Raw genomic sequence first — 23,464 nt, 5'->3', positions numbered from 1 at the left:
TTATTTTTTTGGTAGTCTGCACAAGTGTGTACTTTCACTTGATGTATAGTTTTACACACAGTTATTAAAGCTGGAAGTTTCACACTTTAGACATTGACATTATGTTGGTCTTCTTAATCCAGCAGGAAACACTTGTGAAGACTGAACAAAAGATCTGATTAAAAACAATCAAAGGATTTTTATTTGGATTTGGGAAAATTCACAGTCACATATAAGTTCATTTTTTTATGAGCTATGTATACTTTACTTCTAAGCACATGTTTGAGTCCTGATTCCAAATGTTTAGAACCACATTTCGGTCCTCAATAATGTAGCAAAGCAAAAGCCTTGATGCATACAGAATAGAAAAGTACCCCTTAGGTTGAGGTTTCCAGTATTTCTGGTTTATCATTGCATTTCTGCACGGAGATCATGTCACAGTACATTAGTCAGCAGGGCATTTGTAGGCACAGACCTGTATCTGTTTTACAACTTCTTGAAAAAAAAAAACCCTGTTATTAATGTGCCTTGGTTAAATCTGAAAAGTGTTAGAATACTGCTTGAATTTTTCTTTTTTTCCTGTTTTTGCCAACAGTTTAGATTAGTCAGAATCTGGCAGTAAAAAAATATTGTTTGATTGTCTTTTAGACACATTTCAATTTTATAAAGCAGAACTGTGATAAAGCAGCCGATTTCTGAATGCTTCCTCACAGAACAACTGTCCAGGCTGAACATGTCCTTACTCAGTGTGTGGCAAACGGTTTTATCCTTTTATCACAATACATATTCTCCTGATGCTCTTTATACCTAGTTTGTACTGCTATGTTGTTTTTTGAAGGAAACGTCTTGTATTATCTTGTATTATCTGTCAGACTGTAATTAACAAGTTACTTTGTGTGCTGATTGCTCTAACTTTTACTGTTTACTTGTTTACACCCTGTTAATTTTCCATGCTTGAAGAAGTACAAATCAGAAAAATTAGTTGGTGAAAATTGATAAGGGATTCCTGACCAAGCATCAGACTGAGAGTTGGGAGCAAGAGTGTGTTGTTGTTGTTGTTGTTGTTGTTGTAGCTTCCATAACAAGTGTAATACTCCATCTTCCTTCAAGCCTGGATTTAATGGAGGGTGACATTATGATAGTAAGCAATCCTGGAAAATCCTTGAAATAACGTCCTACTGTCTAAGTTAAATAGTCTTTGCAGTAAGTCATGATCACAATTAAAATCAACACTTTAAAGTTTAACTTTTAAATACAACAAGTAACTATGGATTATATTGATAATTAATTTCATTTACTACCATTTTTGAATATTGTGACTGGTATATTGTGACTTCCAGGAGATGTAATATTCTGGAAGCCCTGGATGTAGAACACAAGCGCATAAAATCCACAGTGTCATCTTATCTTAGAGTAGAACAGACACTCAGCGTGATCAATAACACATTTGCAAAGAGATATGGATTATTAGGTGATCATTAGCTGCCTGGAACAGAAATCTCCAAACAAGTTGAACAGAGAATCACTGTATCTGTATCTGGAAGTTTGTAATGGAGGATATAAGATAAGATAAGATAAGATAAGATAAGATAAGATAAGATAAGATAACCTTTATTAGTCCCACACGTGGGAAATTTGTTTTGTCACAGCAGGAAGTGGACAGTGCAAAAGTTATGACGCAAAAATTAGAATACAATAAGAATAAATACAGTACACAACTGTACAGAATAGAATAAAATAATATACTATATACAGTAGAATAAAATAGAATAAAAATATACAATAAGATAAAAATAGAATACGAATCCTATATACAACTGAGTAAAAATACAACGATGCCAGAAAAGATTATTGCACTTAGTGTTATTGCACATGTGTGGATGTGTGTGTTTGTTCAGTTAAAGTCTTTGTTGTGGAGTCTGACAGCAGTGGGGAGGAAAGACCTGCGAAATCTCTCCGTCCCACACCGTGGGTGCCGCAGTCTCCCACTGAAGGAGCTGCTCAGTGCTGTCACAGTCTGCTGCATGGGGTGGGAGATGTTGTCCAACAGGGATGACAGCTTAGCCGCCATTCTCCTGTCACTCACCACCTCCACTGGGTCCAGAGGGCATCCTAGAACAGAGCTGGCCCTTCGGATCACCCTGTTCAGTCTCTTCCTGTCCCCAGCAGAGATGCTGCCGCCCCAGCAGACCACACCATAAAAGATAGCAGAAGCCACCACAGAGTCATAGAAGGTCTTCAGGAGTGGGCCCTCCACCCCAAACGACCTGAGTCTCCACAGCAGGTACAGCCTGCTCTGCCCTTTCCTGTAGAGGGCGTCTGAGTTATGAGTCCAGTCCAGTCTGTTGTTCAGATGAACACCAAGGTACCTGTAGCTGTCCACAGCCTCAATGTCCATACCCTGGATGTTCAGTGGTTGCAGTGGAGAATGCTTGTGCCTGCGGAAGTCTACCACCAGCTCCTTGGTTTTACTGGCATTGATCTGGAGGTAGTTCAGTTGGCACCAGTCCACAAAGTCTTGGGTCAGACCTCTGTACTCCTTGTCGTCCCCATCAGTGATGAGGCCGACTATTGCAGAGTCATCAGAGAACTTCTGCAGGAAGCACTGGGTGGAATTGTGGGAGAAGTCTGCAGTGTAGATGGTGAAGAGGAACGGAGCCAGAACCGTTCCCTGTGGGGCCCCCGTACTGCAGACGACCCTGTCCGACACACAGCCCTGAGTCCTCACATACTGTGGTCGGTCGGTGAGGTAGTCCAAAATCCAGGTAGTGAGGTGATGGTCCACTCCAGAGTTCTCCAGCTTGTCCTTCAGAACCGAGGGAAGAATAGTGTTGAAGGCACTGGAGAAATCAAAGAACATGATTCTCACAGTGCTTCCAGCGGTCTCCAGGTGAGCGAGGGAACGATGTAGGAGGTGAATGACGGCATCATCCGCTCCAATGCCAGGCTGGTAGGCAAAGTGAAGTGGGTCCAGTGATGAGCTTGTTAGGCGCCGAAGCTGAGCCAGGACCAACCGCTCCAGGGTCTATATAAGTACATTGTAGTTGCTATGGATCATTTCACCCAACAAGTCAGCAACAACTGGAGCTGAAAAGATCTTTTTAGACTTTGTACTCAAGTATCATCATCAGGGAAATGAGTTGGCCATTATGGAACAATATCGCAGCATCCAAGCCTGACAGACAAAGCCTTGTTATACAACTGAAAACAGTCAAAGGTGAGAGATTTCATTGATCAGTCCTCTTTTCAAACATTTTTACAAATAAAAGAAAACAGAAGATTTGATGAAGTAGATGACTGAGATCCATATCCACAGCCAACTCCCACAACAAAATATTTGTTTCACATCAGAGACAGAGGAAAGATAATATAGTACCTTAGGTCATCGATTACACACAGAAAAAAAAAAGTTCTCCACTAAGAGTAAAAGACAAAAGTTCATAGTCAAATGTTGAGTTTATCATTGTTATCAACTGTTGTTCATGTTTTCCTGGTAAAAATTAGGTGTGAAGTGGAATGTCTTTAAGTAATGCAAATACTCGGGATTTGTTAATGTCACAGACATCAGATAACAGGAAATGATGACGTGGGCTAAAGCAGGAACAAATCTAGATGCATGACTCCCTGATGTGTCAAGCACGTAGCTTTAGTTGTATAAAACTGGTTCTAACACTCCTGTCACAGGTACAACTTCTCATGCAGATGAGGAAGAGACAAGCGTGGGACAAGGTAAAGACAAGTTTCATATTTCTATAAGAACAAACATAAAGTTTGATATATCTTTAATATTTACATATTTTTTAATTTTGTGATTGTTTTTCCTCATTCTTGGTAGAATCTCTATTGATTTAGGTTTCATCAAAGACGCACCATGAGGATGAAAGAATGTGTTTTTATTTTTGTGATCATGGCAATTTCTGAAGCATTCTCCTTAAACCCAGTAAGTGATTAGTTGCATAGTGATATTTCAGAAATCGTAAATATCAATATGCAAAGAGAACTTAAAGAGATTTTTTTTTATTATTTGTCTGGTTTGTTTTGTAATCAAGTTTGTTGAACAATAATACTGAATATTAAATATCAGCTACAAACAATGATTTTGGTTTTTCAAAAAGAAAAACAAAAATTGTAATTTTGCATGTTGACCAACAAGTATGAAGTGTGTTTTCTATCAAAGCTTAAAATGAAAAAAATAAATAAAAAACATTTATTCACAGTACTACATACAGTATGTTAAATGATGGAACATTTATTTTAATATTATATTGATATTTTTACAGAATGGGCTAGAAATAGTGGGTAAGTTCTATTTTTTTAATTTTCCACATCATTTGATGAAATTCAATTTTTTTTTAATATTAAAAAAAAACTGTATACAAAAATACCTCATCTGTTTTTGTAGATGTTGGTGAAGTGAAGGACATTCCTGAAATAAACAAGGGTAAAGTTCAACATCTACTTATAACTAAACCTTTTTATAAGGATATTTTTGTTCTTCATGCAACTGTACTTGAATATTAGTGACTTGTTTCTAATTTTTTAAATTTTATCTTAGAATTTTTACATGATGATATTTTGGAGGTGAGTTTTTTTGTATGAAGATAAAAATGTATTTGTTCTAAAAACATCTGTGTGCATAGTAACTTTGCATTATGTCACAATATACATGTTTCTTACACTTTAGCCTATAGGCAAGCAGAGGAGTACCATTATTAATGAAAACATCCTGTGGACATCTCCAGTCCCCTACCTCTTAAATAATGACCTTGGTAAATATGTATTTTCTTATAAATACACCTGAAAGAAGTCTTTATTTCTTTATTTCTATGGGAACACATCTTTGTGATGTCATACCTGAAAATGCATTTTTTCCATGTCAGCTGGACGCTTTTGACACATAGAAGCCACATATTGAAAAAAAATACAGTAGCGTGTGCGAGTGAACAGACCTACTTTAATGGAATAGTTTTGCAAAGCAACCACCCACGCCTTTGCTAAAATTTTTATAGCTCCATGCTTTATAGCCTTACAGTAAAATGCATGGGCAAGGCTAAGGACCTTTATTGGTTGTCTAAAATATCTTCTTCTTTTCTTTTAATCTCTATAACACAACAACGGTAGACATTAATTCTAAAGGAGTCATTCTGAGAGCCTTTGACCAGTTCAGATTGAAATCATGCATTGACTTCAAACCAAGGGACTCTGAGGACTATTACATTTCTGTCAAACAGTTAAATGGGTATGTTTTTCTGCTCTTTGTTGTTGTTGTTTTTAAAAATAAAATTTTCTACTTAGCTGTAATTAGCATAAATATTCTAAAAATGACTATGCTGATTTTTCAATTAGACTTTTTGTTCGTTTAGCTTAGTTTAATTTGTGATATATATATATATATGTGTGTGTGATATACTTCTGCTCTTGCTCTTGACGAAGGCGGTTGCACTTTTCTCCTCTCCTCCTCCTCCTCTCCCTTAGCTTCCCTGCTTAGCCTCTTGTGTCCTTGTCTAGTCTCGTGTTTTTTTGTATTACTTTTCCCAGGAACACTCACTCACAGTCTGTTCTCTAAAACCTAAAAGAGGAATTATGGATTGGATCAACTGGTCCCTAAATGCAATTGACACCCCTTTCTCAACGAGAAGTTTGGGCTTGGGTGAGCCTGAGTGCTGAAGATATCTACCTATTTGGAACCATGGTAACAGGGTTCTGGCTGATCGGAGCTGGCTTGGCCCTGACTTATCGAAGAATTAAGAAAGCGGAACCGGCTGTTCAAACCCCCACAAGGCTGCCCACTGGGATTGAAACGATGTGATTGAAACGATTGCTGCACTCAATGGGCTCATTGAGTGCAGCACGGATAAGATCTTGGAAAGGCTACGGCTGCTGTGAATACTCAGAATAAGATCTCTGACTGCAGACTGGATTACATCTCAGAGGGCTAGCTCGGAAAAACATCTCTGAACGCAAATTGGATGACATCTCGGGGAGGCACACTGTCGTGAGTTCTCAGAATCGGCTCCTTGAGCACAAGAAATGACAACATCACAGAACGCAAGTATGGCGAAGCTCGCGGCTCTCCAATGGGAGATTGAGAGACCAGTGTTAGACTGTAGAACTGCTTTGAAATTCATATGAGCTGTTCGCACTAAAGTAAGAAACACCATCACTTCATGTTGATACCCTCTCGGCGCCAGCTGCGGTCGTAAGGTTGCAGCCGAACAAAAACACCCTGATAACGACTGTTTAGACTGTTCCTTCCCATTCCATGCAAGGCCACCTGGGTTGGCTGGAAGACTGTTTACTTAGCCTAGCAGGGCGAAGGACACTGTCTCAGCTGAACTCTGGACACACACACACATACATATACACTGATATGCACACACTCATCCCCCCTTCCTTTCCAAATGCCTTCGACGCTTATTCCCTTCCGATACTGACGGTGGATCAAGGAGACCAGCGCACAGGCTGCAGGACCGGATACTGTCTAAATCAGCTGTCTCTCACCCTTTACCCACCCCTGTTGCTTGTCATGTGTTTCTTTGGTGTATTAAGAGTTTTTTCATGTGCTTTGTGCAGAGGTGTTTTTTTCTGTTCTCAAACTGATCTCCCTGTTGGAGCTCAGTCTGGGGGGGGGGAGTTATTTTTTCTCCTTATCTTTCCTCATGTGGTGCATTTTCCATTGTTATACCTCTCTGACCTGTCTTCCCCATGTGATGTTTTGTGTAATGTATGTATGGCTGGAGGGTAAGATGGCGCCGCCATTGCGCGCAATAGGTCGGCAGCCTTATGAAATTCCCCCTTATGGGACTAATAAAGGTATATCAAATCAAAATATATAGTTCTAGCAAAAGAACAAGATGAATACAGTGAAATTTTTAAGAATGGTTATGTTTTTGTTATTTCTTTTCTGATTTATTTAATTGTGATTTTATAGATTAAACTAAATAAATTACAGAATACATAACTAGTTATAGGACAAATATTCATCAGTGTTCTGCCTTTAATTTCAGATGTTGGTCATACATTGGACGAATATTTTCCAATGGACAGGAACTCTCCATTGGAATAGGCTGTGGTTACATTGCAATTGTTGAACATGAGTTCCTTCATGCTCTTGGCTTCTACCATGAACAGTCCAGATATGACAGAGATGATTATGTGACGATTAACTTTGAAAACATCCTAGAGGGTTTGGTTAACACTTATACTAATTATAACAATGTTAATGTCTTTGTTCAATATTTCTATTCAAATACTTATCTTAAAGCTGTATAAAGCAGTCTGCATAAATGTAATAACCACTCTGAAATTGTTAACATAAAATCATAACTATTTAATAATCTGAGATTGAGTCATAAAATCAATGAAATCACTATAGTGAGTATACAAAATATTTCCTTTTATGATTTGACCTTCTCTCATATTATCATAATATTTTCAGTTAAGTGTACTGTATCTGATGTTTGACTTTTATATATGATTTTTATAGCTTACAAGCACAATTTTAGAATAGTCGGCAGTGATGAAAGCACCACCCATGGAGTCCCATATGACTATTTGTCCGTGATGCACTATGGCAAAGATGATTTCACCAATGGCAATGGATCTACAATTATCACCAAAGACCCCAAATTCCAGAATCTTATTGGTCAACGACTGGAAATGAGTGCTAGTGATGTTCAGGAGCTGAATCTACTCTACAAATGCAGTAAGTGCTCAAAGATTATGGGGACCAGCATCCAGTTTTAGGAATACTCTGGGATTACTGGTTAAAATTACTAAGGACACCGTGAGAATATTGTGCTCTTAACCAATAGAAAGTAACCATTTTCTTTCTCACACTCACATTTGTAAATAGTTTTATATTGTTTTTAGAGTTACTACGCGCATTTAAACTTAGTAGGGCTCTTTACTAGGGGTTTTTACTTATATTCACGAGGCCATAAATTTATATATTATTGAATTCCAAAATATCTATTATGATCACTTTTTGAACTGGCACAATGATCAAGTCTATTTGTTTTAAGAAAAGTTCAACAAGTCACAATTATGATTTGAAAATGGTTTAAACAAACAGACAACCATGCTCATATTTGCACCTATGGCCAATTTATAATCAGCAAATAATCCCACTCTATTTGTTTAATTCATACAAAAAACAACATACCGGGATTGTCAGGCTGCGATTTCAGCAATATCATGAGTACTCCAATAATCAACTTTCTGTTGCTCATTGTCAGTAATTAACTAAGCCTAAAAGTGCTGAATGTGTGTAGAAAATTGCTCACGTGAAAACAGTTCACTCCCTTGAGATGACTACAGTTTTGTGAGTTGACAATTTTGCCTTTTCCCTCCAACCTTCCTTGAAAAAAAAAACTTGCGCTTTTAATTGATCTCTACAGGCTCATCCATTGCCTTTAAGATGTACTGTGGCTTTACTAATGGGACCATGTGTCAAATGAACCGCTGTTCAAAGAGTGGCAATGGCTGGGAAATGGTAACTGGTGTTTATGGTGGTCCCAGCTCTGACCACACCAATCTGCCCAGTGGAAATGGTAATCAAGGTAAGGTTTCAAATATTGCATTTTTTTTATTGCAGTGTTTAATATACAGTTTTAAATGGAAAATGTAGTTTTCCACCTCAGCATTACTAACATCAAAAGTAAGCTGCCAGAGATAATAATAAATACTTTTGATACTTAAAATTTAAAGATAATTTTGAACTGTATTGTAGGTCAGGATGCGGGTTACTTCATGTATGCTAGCACAGGACCAGGTCAGGAGGGAGACTCAGCCTGGCTGGAGACAAAGAGGATGAGTCCCCAGAGGGAGTGTCATGTCCAGTGTCTGCAGTTCTACTATTACCACAATGGGAGCCAGACAGACGAACTTAACATCTGGATCAGAGAGTTTCAAGATGAATGGGACTCCACAGGAACTCGCTACCTCATGGGACAGATCAGTGGTAATGAATCATTTGCGTGATTATTTATGATGATTTTCTCCAGAGAAAGTATAAATGTTTCATATTTCACATTTTGTCATGAAGACATACGTCACATTCACCTATTAATCTAAAAATTCTAACTTCAGGTCCACCAACATCTCACTGGACTCTCCACCATGTTCCTCTAAATGCCACCAAGCAGTTCCAGGTGGAGTTTGAGGTTCGTAAAGGAGCAGGAAACTCTACAGGTGGCTTCTCTATTGATGACATCAATCTATCAGAGCTTGAGTGTCCAGATGGAACCTGGCAGATTAATGATTTTGAGAGATTTTGGAACAGTACTCATACTCCGGCCCTGATATATAGCCCAAGGCAGTATTCCAGTGAGGGCTATGCTTACCGGGTAGCATTATATCTAAGGCAGACAGATTTTGGAGTATATGTGCATCTTGTCTCTGGTGTCTATGATGACCAACTGAAATGGCCTTGCCCACAAAGGCAATTTACTGTTCAAATGGTGGATCAGAACCCCAACATCCAGCTACAGATGTCAAGGCAAATGAGTCTCACCACTGACCCAAATCTGCTCACCACCACTGGTACGTTTGCAGAAAAATGAAGTAATGCTTAAAAAATCTACTAACTAAATTATTGACCACTATGTTACATATGCTTTCTATAAATAGGTGTTCCCTTTTGGGGCAAACCTCGTGATGTTGGAATTCAAATTGTTGATGAGAACAATGAGCTCATCTATGCTAATAACCTGTATGGTAGATATTATTTTGCATCTTTGGAAGACATCAAATCCAGAGATTATCTCAAGGGAGGGAGTGCCATTTTCATCTTCAGTGCACAAGGCAAATTTAAATATTTTCATTGTTAAATTTAAATATTGTACTTGAAACTTTTACAACAGAAATGCATGAAGTGATGCAAGTTTCTATATACATATTTTAAATTTCTTCTTTCAATAGATCTCACTCCTCTAGTTAATGGAAGTTCACTGCCATGTCTTCAAGTGAGAACAGTTAATATTACACATCCTCCTGGAGACCAGGATAAAGGACCTTGCTCATCACGGTACAAAATTTATTAAATTAGGATTCATATGAAGAGAAAACATATCATATGAAACAATATACAAATTCATAAGAAAATAGCAGTAAGCAGTTTGTATGTCTGTTGTTACTAGATCTGAAAGCTAGTGCACACTAGTGCTAGAAACTCTAGCACTGACTTCTGCACCCATGAAAGTTTTAATAGACCTCTCGAAAATGCTTTTACAGGATCTCAACCACCACAATTCCAATTCCAGACACAACAGATGGCAGGTACTCCACATTTCTCAAACATTTTCAGTTTTTTTTTAAATAAATAGAATGTGTTTCTTGCAGCCAGAAACACTAAAACTCTTACACACATAAGAATTTTGACCTACCTGTTAAAAATACTTTGTTTACAGGATCTCACCTACCACAATTCCAATTCCAGAGACAACAGATGACAGGTACAACAATCATCTGTTTGTAAGATCGTGTTGTTGTCACAAGCTGTAAACTCTGCTGGACCTGAAATTTTAGACATTCTACTGCTGAACACAGTATAATTTTGTGCTCAACACAAAAAGCTTTATTTAAGGATAGTCATCAGCAAAACTTATAGTGAAGCAGCACATGCAGAGGCTTGGTGTACCAATGGAGGAATAGGGTGAGATGGTGAAAGCTGATCTGCAGTGGTGAACACTTAATGGAGTAGACAAAAGAAAAAGCTCATTTTGGAAGCTGTAATCATTTCAATATTTGATGCAGGATTTGAAATCAACATGTTATTTTCACATACATACCGTATAATGCTTTGATTTACACATGACCTTGCCCAGTGATGATGATGATGACACTAGTAATGCTAATATTAAAGTCTTTTGTCTCTGCCCATGTATTTCTTGCATGGGTAATAATGATTTATGCAGTGACCCACAAGAATATAGTCACCAGCCAATCAGAATGTCTGTAATTCACATTTGCCATAATAATGAATTGTTTTCAGCACCAATCTGTAAAATTACAAGACAACTGAGTGTATTATTTGTTGCAGCTTACAGCACACATAGATTATGCCCAGTAAAACACAACAGTGCTGATGGCGATGTACACCTTCTTCTGAAATGTATAACTCATTTAATTCCTTAATTCGTTTCTTTGTGTTTTAGCCTTTTTGGATTCTCTCCTGGTATGATGGCCTCTCCTTTCCTCACACTCCTGCTAGCGCTGCTGCTTTTGATACCCTGATGTGTATTTCATCCACATCTGGAATCTTTACATGAGCAGCACAATTGACGCTGCCAGATTACTTTTTGTTATTTTTGGATTTTGCTTCTGTATGACCTGATAACTATCTGTTCCTTTTTGATTTATTATAGATGTTTCTAATATAATGATTTGCTTTTTTGGTGGTGAAACCTTTCATTGTGGTTGTTGGTTTAATAATAATCATTTGCAACAATGTTTTCATTTTGTGTATACAATATAGCGACTAAAATAAAGCAAGCAAAAAATATGTAAAATATGTGTAGCTTTTAAACTGCTTTTGACCAATATCAATGTATAATCATATGACAGTTTTGTCTACTGCAGTTTTCAATCATGTGCAGTCCACATAGTTTGAAGTTACTATAATATAGTGTGTGTGTGGGGGGGGGGGGGGGGGGGGGGGACTATACTACTATGATTAGCAACAGTGTGCCTTCTTGGATGTTGGCGTACCGATGCTCAACAAAAATAAATAAATAAATAACCTTTAAAACAAAATGTAAATGAACTCTTCTTGTGATCAATTTAGTTTCATTGATTTTACACACATATAATTTCTTTGGTTTGGCACCCATGAACGACAGCTTTTCACACACTCCCCCCTTCTGTTCTCCCATCTCACTATAAAAAAGGAAAATCTCATTAGTCCAATCACCTCCACCTACAGCCTCCCTTGCACCACCCCTCCCCTGCAGCTGACCCAGGGACCACAGCTCCACCACACACAAACATTCTTGGTTCATGATTTTTTTCAGCGTTACTTGGATTTTAATCATTTGGCAGTGGTGAACATAATTTACTAAGATAGAGAAATTAATTATTTTGACTCATCATGGCAGCATGGAATCCCAGTGGTGATAGGATTAGGGCAGGATCCCCAAGGGTCTAGAGTCTAGACACTGGTAGTGGTGAAGACGAAGATGAGGACTGGAGCTCTGAATGACTTGGATATGGTGGATATGCTGAGGAAGTGGGTTGCATAAACGAGAATCTGAAAGGCAAAATGGAGGGCACTGAAACCACACTGAGTGCAGGTTGATTAGCTAAAAAAGGGACAAGAAGATGATTGGATTAGAGTAATGTCTGTACTGAGACTGACGTTTGTAATGAGCTTTTTACATAAGTATTAACAGGATGCTTCTCTACCTCAGTAAAATGATTGAATGATCCAGACCAAACCACCAAAAGGTGGGGCTGATGTCACTTGGCAATATAAGGTATTATGTCTATCAAACACACACAGGCACACAACTACGCCAAAATGCAGATTGCACTGAAGTATTCCCATATGGTAATACTTCATTGCAATGATGTTTCATAATAAAACATTAATAATCACATCTTTCTTGTATAACAAATATCTGCAAAGTTAGTATGCCTTTGTTGATTACTAGTCACTTCCTAAAAAAGCTTAAGCTGTGACATTATTTTTAATACATAAGATACCTTTTGGCTTTCAAGTGATGCAGGAGATATGTGTGACTAAACCATGACATCATGCAACTCCACTCAGGATCACTCATAATGCAGCGATTTTAACTTAACCCTTGGATGTATAAGTGAGTCAAAAATGACCCTGTCGGGTTGTTTTTGCTTGCAATACTTTTGTAATGAAAAGTTGTAATTATTTCATATTCTAGCTAAATATTTAAATATTTAAATTACCTTTTGTACATTTTACAACATTTTTGTTTTTGTTTTACTACTACAAACTTCCATAAGTGAGTCAAAAATGACCCCCATTCATTTCCTATGGAATTTCATGTGAACCTTTGATTCTTATCAACTGTCAGGAATATATACCTAATGGACCATAAAGAGTGTCACTACTTAAGAATAATATTTTACACAGCAATAACCAGTGTTGGGGAGTAACGGAATACATGTACCGCCGTTACGTATTTAAAATACAAAATATGAGTAACTGTATTCCGTTACAGGTAAAAGGTGGTATTTAGAATACAGTTACTTTGTTGAAATAAATGGATTACACGGCGGTACTTTCCTGTTTCATATTGTGGCGGGTCAGGACTGTTTGGGTTTTGTTTGACAGCTACGTTCTGTAGTTCCAGGCGGCAGCGTTACGGTTGCCATGGTTACAGGGTGACGCTCTCGCTCTGCGTGCTTCCTGGGTGAGAGAGCGCCTTTGTTGTTGTGCTAAGCTAATAGGCAGAATGCAGAATGTAGCTTCATGGGCAGTGTAGTCCGTGCTGCAGGGAGAATGGACTCGTTATGTGTCTTTGAGCGTGAGGTGGGAGAAAAAGGAGAGTCGAAAAGCACGACTATTGTGGGGACTCTACAATAGGACAAGGTCGGCATCCCTCCTCTGATGAAGTCTTCCAAATTCAGGGAGGTTTACAGAACATTGGTTTTCAGTGGCAGTCTTATCATGGTTAGCTATGTCAGAAAGAAAAGAATGGCTGTTGAACTCCTGAGCACGATGTAAGGGGAAGAACACAACTGATCACATTCTCATTCTACCATGGACAAGATGGTTGTCACCTACACCTGCACCTACAAATGTAAAACATAGAGATGGCCCATGGTGCTGTGGCACAACTTGACATTGGTTTACTTTCTTTTTCACATAACTGTAGGGGTGGAACATACTGGCAGTCAGTTACTGTACATGGAAGAATGTACACTATGTTGTACATTTGGGAAGAGATATGAAACTTCCTTAACTGCAACAGTGACTACCTGTTTGGATTATTAATGAAATCTAAAGACTGTCTTACACAATGCTGCCACTGTGTGACCAACCTTAGTAACATCAGCTGAACCTCTGGCTGCTAGGGATGGGTATCGTTTAGGTTTTATCCGAACCAGTACCAAACCGGTACTTTTGAAACGGTGCCGGTGCTCAAACGGTGCTCGAACCGGTGCTTAAAGAATGCAGAACACAAATTTGGTCCAAAAACCTCTCATGCTCAGCTGTTTTTTTGTAAAATGATAACAATGTTAGCCTTTTCTGCAGCTATAGGGAATTTATGGCATCACTCTTTGTTGGAAGCAGTGCTTAAACAATGGAAAAAACACAAACTTTGTCCAAAAACCTCTCATGTTTAGCTGTTTTCCACTTTTTCTTTGGTCATTTTAGCCTTTTTGGCCAGGGTGAAGGGAGTATCTGCCATCAAACAAGAAGACAGCCGCATGTAACTATGACAGTGTTTGATAGATCACCTTACATGCATTAATTTAATAACGTGGTTAGCTTACACACGAACAACATTAAGCTACTCATGCAGAGAAGAACGGCTGCTGCTGCCATCATCATCCGTCATCATTTCTGCTACACTGGCAGGGCTAGGGGCCAGGACTCTACTCTTCGGGTTTTGGGGGATGTTGCTAACTCTGGGTCCGATAACAGGCAACCCACCCCCAGTAGATGTGCACGGTGTGAGGTCTCGCAGCAAGCTACCAAATACGGCGCATTTCTCGGCTTTTAACAAAATGCTTTACATTGCCCGTTGATTCATCAGATTCGAGTTTGCACAGTATCACTTTAAAGCACTTGTTGCAGGCTGCTGAGTTTGCATCTTTTGCTGTGAAGTACAGCCAGAATTTGACCGCTTCGCTTTGGGCATTTTTAATCTGTAGCTCTCCTCTAAAAGAACGTACGTACTGGGCCCACCTACTATCCTCGGAAAGGTAAAATGATTGGCTATAATCCAAAGTGTATGACATCTCAGGAAAAAAAAGCACCGAAATAAAGCACCGAAATAAAGCACCGAAATGTGCGTTGCTTTTCGGTCTGGTTACTACCGTTTATGTCAGAACCGGTAGCCATCCCTACTGGCATCCCACTTGAAATGCACATTTCAACACTCAGTTCACAACAGATAAACAAAGAGCAGATTTACCTCCACCCAAACATTTTTAGAGAAGTCTTACTTCATCCAAGTGGTAAACTAAATTATGAAATCTTGTGTTAACACATATGTATATTTTATTATTTAAATCTTTGACACCTGTTAAACAATACGTAAACGTTACTTTGGTTAACTGCAATTCTGAACTGTGACAAATCTAAATAGTTAGGAGTTTGAACCTATTCAAATATAAAGAAAGCACTATTATGTTTAGAAACACTGTACGTTCATGGGTCTTGGTGATTTGCTATATCAAAAATAATGTTAGTAACAACTTTTTAAACCTTTAATAATAACATTTAATTTAAAAAATAAACATTTTAGAGTACATCATTGGTCCTCTATGTTTTTCAGCAGTACTTGGATACCTGTCTGGCCAGGAAAGATCTGGAAAGTTTCTGTTCTCTCCAAAAATGTGAATTAACAAACATGCTTGTAAAACATAAAAATCATATATAATTTACAACTAATGTTCCCTCTGTGTCTGAGCGAACGCACAAACTCCCTGTGTAGTATGTTAACACTATTGGAAATAAAATAACAATTTTAAAAACACAACTTCTTTTTTTTTCTTTTTTGTTTTTTATAAAGCTCTGACTTGTAGTATGAGTATGAGTATGTGGTCTGGGAGAGAGTCCTGTAACTCTCTGTCTGCAAAATACAGTATATAAAGACCAATGTTGGGCAATTAATTATATAGTTAATTCTTCTTCTTCTTCTTCTTTCTGTTTTTTTTCTTCTTCTTTTTTCGCCTGTCCCGTTTGGCTCTTTTGCCATCAGAATTATTGTCTAAAGGTGAAGAAAGTTGCCCAACGGATTTACTTTACCAAATGGACCCTCCCAGCCTTGCGGTAATGGTCTATTTGATTCACCTTTTATTGTTTATTTTATTTTATTTTCACTTTGCTAAATACAGGACAGACTTGACTGGGGAAAGAGGGAAAGAAAAACAGCAGGGAAGAGGAAAGATGATAAGGGGCAAACAACAAAAACCAACAAAATAAGCAGACAAAAAATACATGTATCAATCACCTGGATCACCTGTTGAGAAAGAAAAAAGAGAAAACAAGCAGAAGAAAAAAAAAGAGCAATATAATAAACATCACAATGATGTTTGTTGACGTTCATGAATTGAACGCAGATTTTTGCTGCTCAGAGACCGTGCCATCAGTGCGCAATTGCCCTTCAGTTTTAATAATTGTACAGTAGTTCAATTTTCCAATAGTTTTGCCAAAGTAAGCAAGACCACATGTGCAACATATCATCTTTTAAACACTGGTAGCTACACATGCAGTCACATGCCTAACCTATTTGAAAACGGTGTGTGGATGACAACAACACACTGGTTTTCTTATGTTAAAGGTTCAATGATTCTTAATTATCATTCTTCACAAAGAAGCTTGACAGAGCAAGATGTTGTTACTCGAATCTCAGTGCTAATAATCGTTAAAATAAGTAATGACCTAAAAAGTAGAATAAAATTAATTAAAAAATACATAAATAAATGTAAAAATAAAAATAATATAAAATCACGACTTATAATATAAATAAATGACCTACTAAATAATAGGTCGTTATTACTAGAGAAAGAGCATATGTCTCCTATATTGGCTTCACTTCACTGGGTCCCTGTAAATCCAGAATTGAATTTAAAGTCCTAATCAAATACAAAGTCATGAATAATCAGGCCAAATATCATTGGGCCAGATACTAACCCCGATTTGCTCTTCGATGCATCCATTAGAGTATAAATATGTATGAGTGTAAGTTAGTTAAAGCAGCGGTCCCCAACCTTTTTTGCGCCACGGATCGGTTTATGCCCGACAATATTTTCACGGACCGGCCTTTAAGGTGTCGCGGATAAATACAACAAAATAAAACTAGTACCGGTACCAAAAAAAAGAAGATTTATTCATAACACATGTGAAAAGACCCAGAAAAACCGAGTTAACAATAAAAATGATAACAAAATAACGCTCAAAACCGATAAAAACCCTGAAAACCATACATTTCGCACCTGAGCCTCAACTCTCACGGCCCGGTACCAAACGACTCACGGACCGGTACCGGTCCGAGGCCCGGGGTTGGGGACCGCTGAGTTAAAGCACTGACAAAAAGCATAGAGTGCTCGTGTGAATGGGTGTGTATGGGTAAATGCAGCGTGCTGTATAGAGTAATCCAGGAGAATAGAAAAGGGCTATATAAGAATCAGTCCATTTACAATAAAAAGCACATTGAGTTGACTGTTGTTGTGACTTGATATTGTATAAACAAATGGTAAATGGCCTGCATTTGTATTTTCTAGTCCCTAAGGACCCCAAAGCGCTTCACACTACATTCAGTCATTCACCCATTCACACACACATTCACACACTGGCGATGGCAAGCTACCCACCCTGGAGCGCACTGACAGAGGCGAGGCTGCCGGACACAGGCGCCACCGGGCCCTCTGACCACCGCCAGTAGGCAAACATGGGGTTAGTATCTTGCCCAAGGATATTTGGCATGCAGCCAGGAGACAGCCTGGGATCAAACCACTGACCCTCTGATTAGTGGCTGACCTGCTCTGAACTTAATTGAACTGACAGAGTTGATTACCTCAAAAAAGGAAGAAAGTAGATTACTGGATTTGTGTAGTGATGTTAGTATTGTGTTTAATCGTCTGCAGTTCACTTTAATGACTCTGCATATTATGTCATGTTTTAGTTTTTTTCATCTGAGGCTGCATTTAAATCATATTAGAACCTGGTAAAGACCCCACATAATTATGCTTTTTAATATGGTCTCAAAACTTAGAACTGAAAGAAGTTTTACTTTCATTGGTGGAACATACTGGCAGTATAGTTATGCGGAAGAATGTAAAATACGTTGTACAAATGGAAAAGATAGTAAAGTTCCTCCTGAATGATTACTATTTAGATTATTATATCAAGATATAAGGTTAGGAAACTATGGTAGAGGTCCTAATTTTGCCCTTGTTTTCTTTCTTTCTTTCTTTTTTTTTAACAAAGCACGTTAAATGCACAAGCCATGTAATACGGTCACCAGTGATGTGTATCTATAAGGAGAACTGTGTCAGGACGCTTCATCTGTGACCCAGGATTTTGCGCTTGTTTTTTGTATTTTTGATTTCTTATGATGTATTGGAGAAATGTTACGTTCTAGTGTTTATTATTAGTATGTCTCAGGTAGTTATCACCCATGTTTCCTTGTTTAGGTGTCCTTTTCTGTTTCCTGCCAAGTCTGTCTTGTCCTCTATGCATGACCTTTAGCTATGTCTGTGCCTCATCCCCTTTATCATATTCTCTTATCTTCCTGTATGCACAACATACTGTACATTCTTGCACGTAACTGCCAGCATGTTGCACCATAGTTTTGTGAAAAAGAAAGTAAACTTTCTTTCAGTCCTACGGTTTAATGTATGAGGGCACTGTGTGATATGTAAAACATAATTGAAAGAGGAATAATTTCTTGTTATCATGAATCAGTCATCTCTATCTGAAAAAACTACTTCTCTCAGCAGCCATCAAAGGAGAATATAATTTGTTTTTACAAAATGTGATTCAGCTAAAATCACGGCACCATGAGTGATTGATACTGACTACCCGTGGTAGGCAGAAACAAGAATTTTCCACTAGTCCTGTAAACCACTTGTAAAGAATTATGGATACACCTTCACCATCCAGGAAACCAACAACTGCAAATCATAGCATGCAGAGGGGAAATCAAAAAGAAGCCAACTAGTACAGCAGTGCCAATGCCAAATATCCAGACTTCAGTGGCAAAAGCACCCTTTTCTTTTTTAATTCATCAACATGCATTTGTTTGGACAGATTTGCAGCAAAGCAATTTCCAAGGCATTTTGAGTCCAATGGGTAGCTGAAAAAGGCATTACGGTTTTCAAAGACCTAACACACAGTGCTTTGACAACATGGCAACCATGTAAAATGTTTGTCACAATAGGAATCTTTCCCACTACCCTGAAACGGTTATCTCCCATGGAGCAAGAAACATGTGTCTGTCCATCAGCGTATTTTCTGAACTGCTTACAAGTTCACTTCTTATTGGTCCAGAGTTAAGAGGCTTTTTTAAATGGAGAGGAAACAGGGATAATCTCTTTTCTTTTTTTCCGAATACTTTGCGTCTCATAGACGTACTTGAGAATTTGTTCCACAGGTTTCTGTGGCCTCTGCACAGTGTTCTTCAGTTTTCCCAGGAAGGTTTCAAATGGGAATCAAGAAATGCTATCCAAAAGGCCAAAATGTTCTGTATCTTGTGCAAGGTGTATTAAAGAATATACATTATAGCTACCAAATTCAAGACCATAAATAAAACCATATGTGTTTTTACAAGCTGCTTCAAAACATCCCCTGCATGATCACAGTTATCAATACACGAATTGGGACTCAGAGCGATTACCCCCAGACACACAAGGTGCATATAGTCCAGCACAAAACCTGAGACTAACTCCACTCCCAGCTCATTCAGAGGTGACACCCCAGCATGGTGCTCTTTGTAGGCCAAGTCAAACTGCACTTTGATTACTCCAGGGAGTGACACCAGCAAAATTAAACCAATACACACATATTAATAATATATTTATGTAATAGTGTGACAATGCAATTTATAAGCAGCCATTAGTTAAAGTCATAATCAAAACAGCAAATAACTCGTGTTTTGAGGAAACTGCAAACCCTCCTGGCCAATAATCACACAAGCTGTAAATGCAGGAAAAAGGAATTCTAACAAAGTAACATTAACACAGGTTAAAAACAGAGGGCCACAGCAATCACAGTAAAAGCAGTTGGGACTGTGGCCCTACAAGACCGTTCAGTTCCCCTTAAATAATCAGTTTCCTTTGTTTTGGGAGCAGGCACAGCAGCCAGAGATGGATTCTACAGTCAGTACACTATTTCTGATCAAAATTCTCTCTGCAAAAAAACACTGTGTGTAAAAAATTTTTTATATTTTATTTGCTTTTCTAGGAGAATAAAAACAGTGACAATAAAAATGATGATGATCTTCTGTGTTCTGCAGAGAAAGTGTGCTCATTGATCTGCCTTTCTGACTGTTGTGCGTGCTCCCAACACAGGGGAACTACTTCTTGCTCAAGGCCGTTTTTATATACCCCTACCCTCATTGCACTGTGAGATGGCATTAAAAGAAAAATGTAAGAAGGTTACATGCAGCTATATTCCTCTAAAAAAATCTAGAACCCAGTAAAATTGGTCTTGTACAGACATTTATTAATGCTAATCTTATAAAACAACAAGATAACACAGTAATACTTATACTCAGCTGAGGTAGTTAAACTCAGTTGCCTGTTCAACCTACTTCCTATATCTTATCCATATGGTACCCATAGAACATAGCCCATCTGGGCTGGCTCATGTGGGTCCTCAGTGGGTCTGCCCACTTGGAACTCCCACAGCCCTAGTAAATTCCACATGGGGTCATACTGGTATTTGCTATTTGCAAATGTAGAACACAATCACATAAAATCCACAGTGTCATGAAAAGATCTTTGTAGACTTTGTATTCAACTATAATAATCAGGGAAAGGAGTTTGCCATGATAGAACAATATTGCAGCATCAAAGTCTGACAGAGCCTCGTTATGCAGCTGGAAACAGTCAAAGCTGAAAGAGTTAACTGAACACTACTCTTCATGCTTGAAAACAGAGAGAGCCAAGTTGAACTGGAAAAGTTTCTTAGTCAAAAATGTGTAGGCATAGAACACTCTGTTCTTTAAAGTTTCTGTTACAAAGGTGGAGCCAGGAAGATGAGGACTTCTTGTCGTAACAGTCAGAGAGAGGCCCAGGTCAGATCTGAGTTCTACACAGGTACCTGTACTATCCTGTTAGTCTCTGCCCATGGAAGAAAAGAGGCTAGAGAAAAAGCAGGCAAAGAAGAAATATAACCAACCAGTTTGAATCTCAAGCCAGGTCACAAACCAGCTAAGAGTGAAGGCAGAGAAATTCCAGCCAAAAGTGGCTAAAAGTACAGGTACACGTGTCCAGGTCTATGTGTTAATAGACCTCTCTGCATTGAATCATACCTGTTATTAATCTCCGTCTCTCTTCATCCTGTTTTCCTTCTCTTACCCCAACCGGTCGCATCAGATGGCCGCCCCTCCCTGAGCCTGGGTCAGCAGGAGGTTTCTTCCTGTTAAAAGGCAGTTTTTCCTTCCCACTGTCGCCAAAGTGCTTGCTCATAGGGGGTGTGGTGGCAGATTTCTTTTCTCACTTATTAATCGCATATTTAATCATATCACATTAGTAATAGTAATTTCACTTTCTCACTTAGTTGTTTGCATGTTCACTACAGAGGGGCCTTCTGCTCTACACACATAGTGAGGCCATTGTAATGGGAGACGTTAAACAGATGTGAGACTCCTGCTTATCAGGGATGTAAATCCTTAGGTGACGGCTGAGCAGAAAACAAGGTCATAATTCTCTCTCTGTTTTTTTGTTTCCTCTCTAAGGGTTTTGGCATCACACAGGCAGACATGAGTGAAATGAAGCAGGTTGTGCAGTGATTACAGAACATCTTAGTGCGGGGCTCATTATCATATCATTATTCATTTTAAGGTGTTGAGCCCATAGTGTTTAAAACAAGTGGGTGACATTACTTAAGAAAAGTTATTGGTTACAGTAGTTTTAATTAAACACATGGGATGATCCATGGTTTGGGCAAATTATGTCAACAGTAGTGTTTTTAATGATTTGGGGAAATAAACTGCACATGGCACACTTGTGTCTGTGGTGTGGGATGCCTTAATGCTCTTATAACCTACAGTTGTTTGCAAGCGTGAAGTTTGCATTTACTCACTGATTTTGGTTTCTAGGTAACTGTGGTGTGGATGCAGGCTCCAGGCAGAGCCAAGAGTTAGACCCACTTAACATGACAATAATGCTGATTTTATTCTCTAACACAGGGTGTAACCCTGGGCTGGAGCGAAGTTACTCTGGAGGAGAAGCAGCTGATGTTGTCTGAGAAATTTTCTAACTAACCTTTTACTTTTTGTTATTCTCCTAGTTCTGATGAGTTGACTCATGGGAGAGACCATGTGTCAAAATGGGGGATTCTACGGTTAACATGAAACAATGCTTTCTATGTTTCCCATCAGTTTTTTATGATTTTGCCACCCAAGAGGGATCAGCGAATGAATGCAGATGGCACCTGATTAAACAGACAGGCAGTTTCCCTGGAAAGCTTAGTGTGTTTTTGAGTTAAGGTGGTCGTTGGTGTGAAGTTAATAATCATTTTATAAATGATATGCATTTATATGACTCTCTGAACATCACAAACTCTGTTAGAGTCCTGAACATGAGTAAAAGTGATTGGAGTAATTATAGCATGCAAGTTTTACAGCAACTTGTGCACATTTTGTAGGGTAGCTAGACTGATTTTCTAGCATGTCAGTTCCTGATGCGTAAGTGCATTAGACCCTTATTGTAATAACAGTTGTGAGTTCCTTTGACATGTGTACGGAACTTTAACGTATTATTTGACACGCTAAAGGTAAGATTTTCAGTTTATCACATTTCACTGAGGGATTTTGATTGGCCTCAAACATGCTGATGTGGGGTCAGTAAAGATAACTGTAAATGGCTTTGAGAGGGTTTATACTGTTTAAATGGGCTGATGGCCCTACAATAGTAAACAGTACAGTACACTGCATAGATAGAGAGGAAAGATCTATCACTCTGTTGTAAATTTAGCTCAGAAATGTTTGATATATGTTGGCTATGTGGAAATTCATGGCTACTTCTGGGTTTTACCCCAGACTTTGAGAAACGCTAACATTGAATTTAGTTTATGTTTGTGGTATTCATTTACCTATAGTATGCATGTTCACTACAGAGGGGCCTTTTGCTCTACAAACACAGTGAGGCCATTGTAATGGGAGACGTTAAAACAGATAGTGAGACTCCTTCTGCTTATAAAGGATGTAAATCCTTAGGTGACGGCTAAGCAGAAAACAAGACCCTAATTCTCTTTCTGTCCCATGTGACTATGGTGGGTCTCATCAGCAAGATAGATGAGTCTGCATATCAATACCACCTATAGAAATACATTTACTTATAAAATTGGCAACGTGTTTAATACTTACATACATGAACTGTTAATATTTGACATTTTACTTCTGTTACTTAAAGTACATTTTCTGTTTTAATGTGTCTGTTATTAATGAACACATACATCTAATAGTTTTCTCTCCAGCTACAATAACATCTCACTGCATGCTTCACCATATTCCACTATACGGCATTAAAGAAGTTCCAGGTCAAGTTTTAGTTTGGTAATTGCGCAACTTCTTAATCAATTTGAACATTTCTGACAGATGTAACTGGG

The 23,464-nt window shown here is 38.4% G+C and overlaps 1 protein-coding gene across 1 annotated transcript; it reads left to right on the top strand.

Annotated features, from left to right (window-relative positions):
* The first annotated feature begins 3,838 nt into the window (after nt 1-3,838).
* Nucleotides 3,839-11,372, top strand: LOC113032863 (meprin A subunit beta-like). Its single transcript, XM_026186014.1, has 16 exons — nt 3,839-3,919; nt 4,260-4,278; nt 4,382-4,420; nt 4,535-4,560; nt 4,664-4,748; nt 5,101-5,218; nt 6,987-7,165; nt 7,466-7,684; nt 8,379-8,540; nt 8,711-8,941; nt 9,070-9,522; nt 9,610-9,783; nt 9,901-10,006; nt 10,213-10,257; nt 10,389-10,433; nt 11,136-11,372. Exons 1-16 carry the CDS (start codon nt 3,851-3,853, stop codon nt 11,212-11,214), a joined length of 2,049 nt encoding a protein of 682 aa, XP_026041799.1. The 5' UTR covers nt 3,839-3,850; the 3' UTR covers nt 11,215-11,372.
* The last annotated feature ends 12,092 nt before the right edge of the window (nt 11,373-23,464 follow it).

Source organism: Astatotilapia calliptera, chromosome 11 (assembly GCF_900246225.1).
Source record: "Astatotilapia calliptera chromosome 11, fAstCal1.2, whole genome shotgun sequence".
In the NCBI taxonomy this organism is placed as follows: domain Eukaryota; kingdom Metazoa; phylum Chordata; class Actinopteri; order Cichliformes; family Cichlidae; genus Astatotilapia; species Astatotilapia calliptera.
This window is presented reverse-complemented; position numbering and strand designations above follow the sequence as displayed.

Excerpts from the sequence above, each read along its gene's own strand:
- LOC113032863 (XM_026186014.1), top strand. The coding sequence starts at position 3,851 with ATGAGGATGAAAGAATGTGTTTTTATTTTTGTGATCATGGCAATTTCT. Across the intron at positions 4,421-4,534 it reads CATTCCTGAAATAAACAAGG|AATTTTTACATGATGATATT; the intron begins GTAAAGTTCAAC and ends ATTTTATCTTAG. Across the intron at positions 4,749-5,100 it reads CCTCTTAAATAATGACCTTG|ACATTAATTCTAAAGGAGTC; the intron begins GTAAATATGTAT and ends CAACAACGGTAG.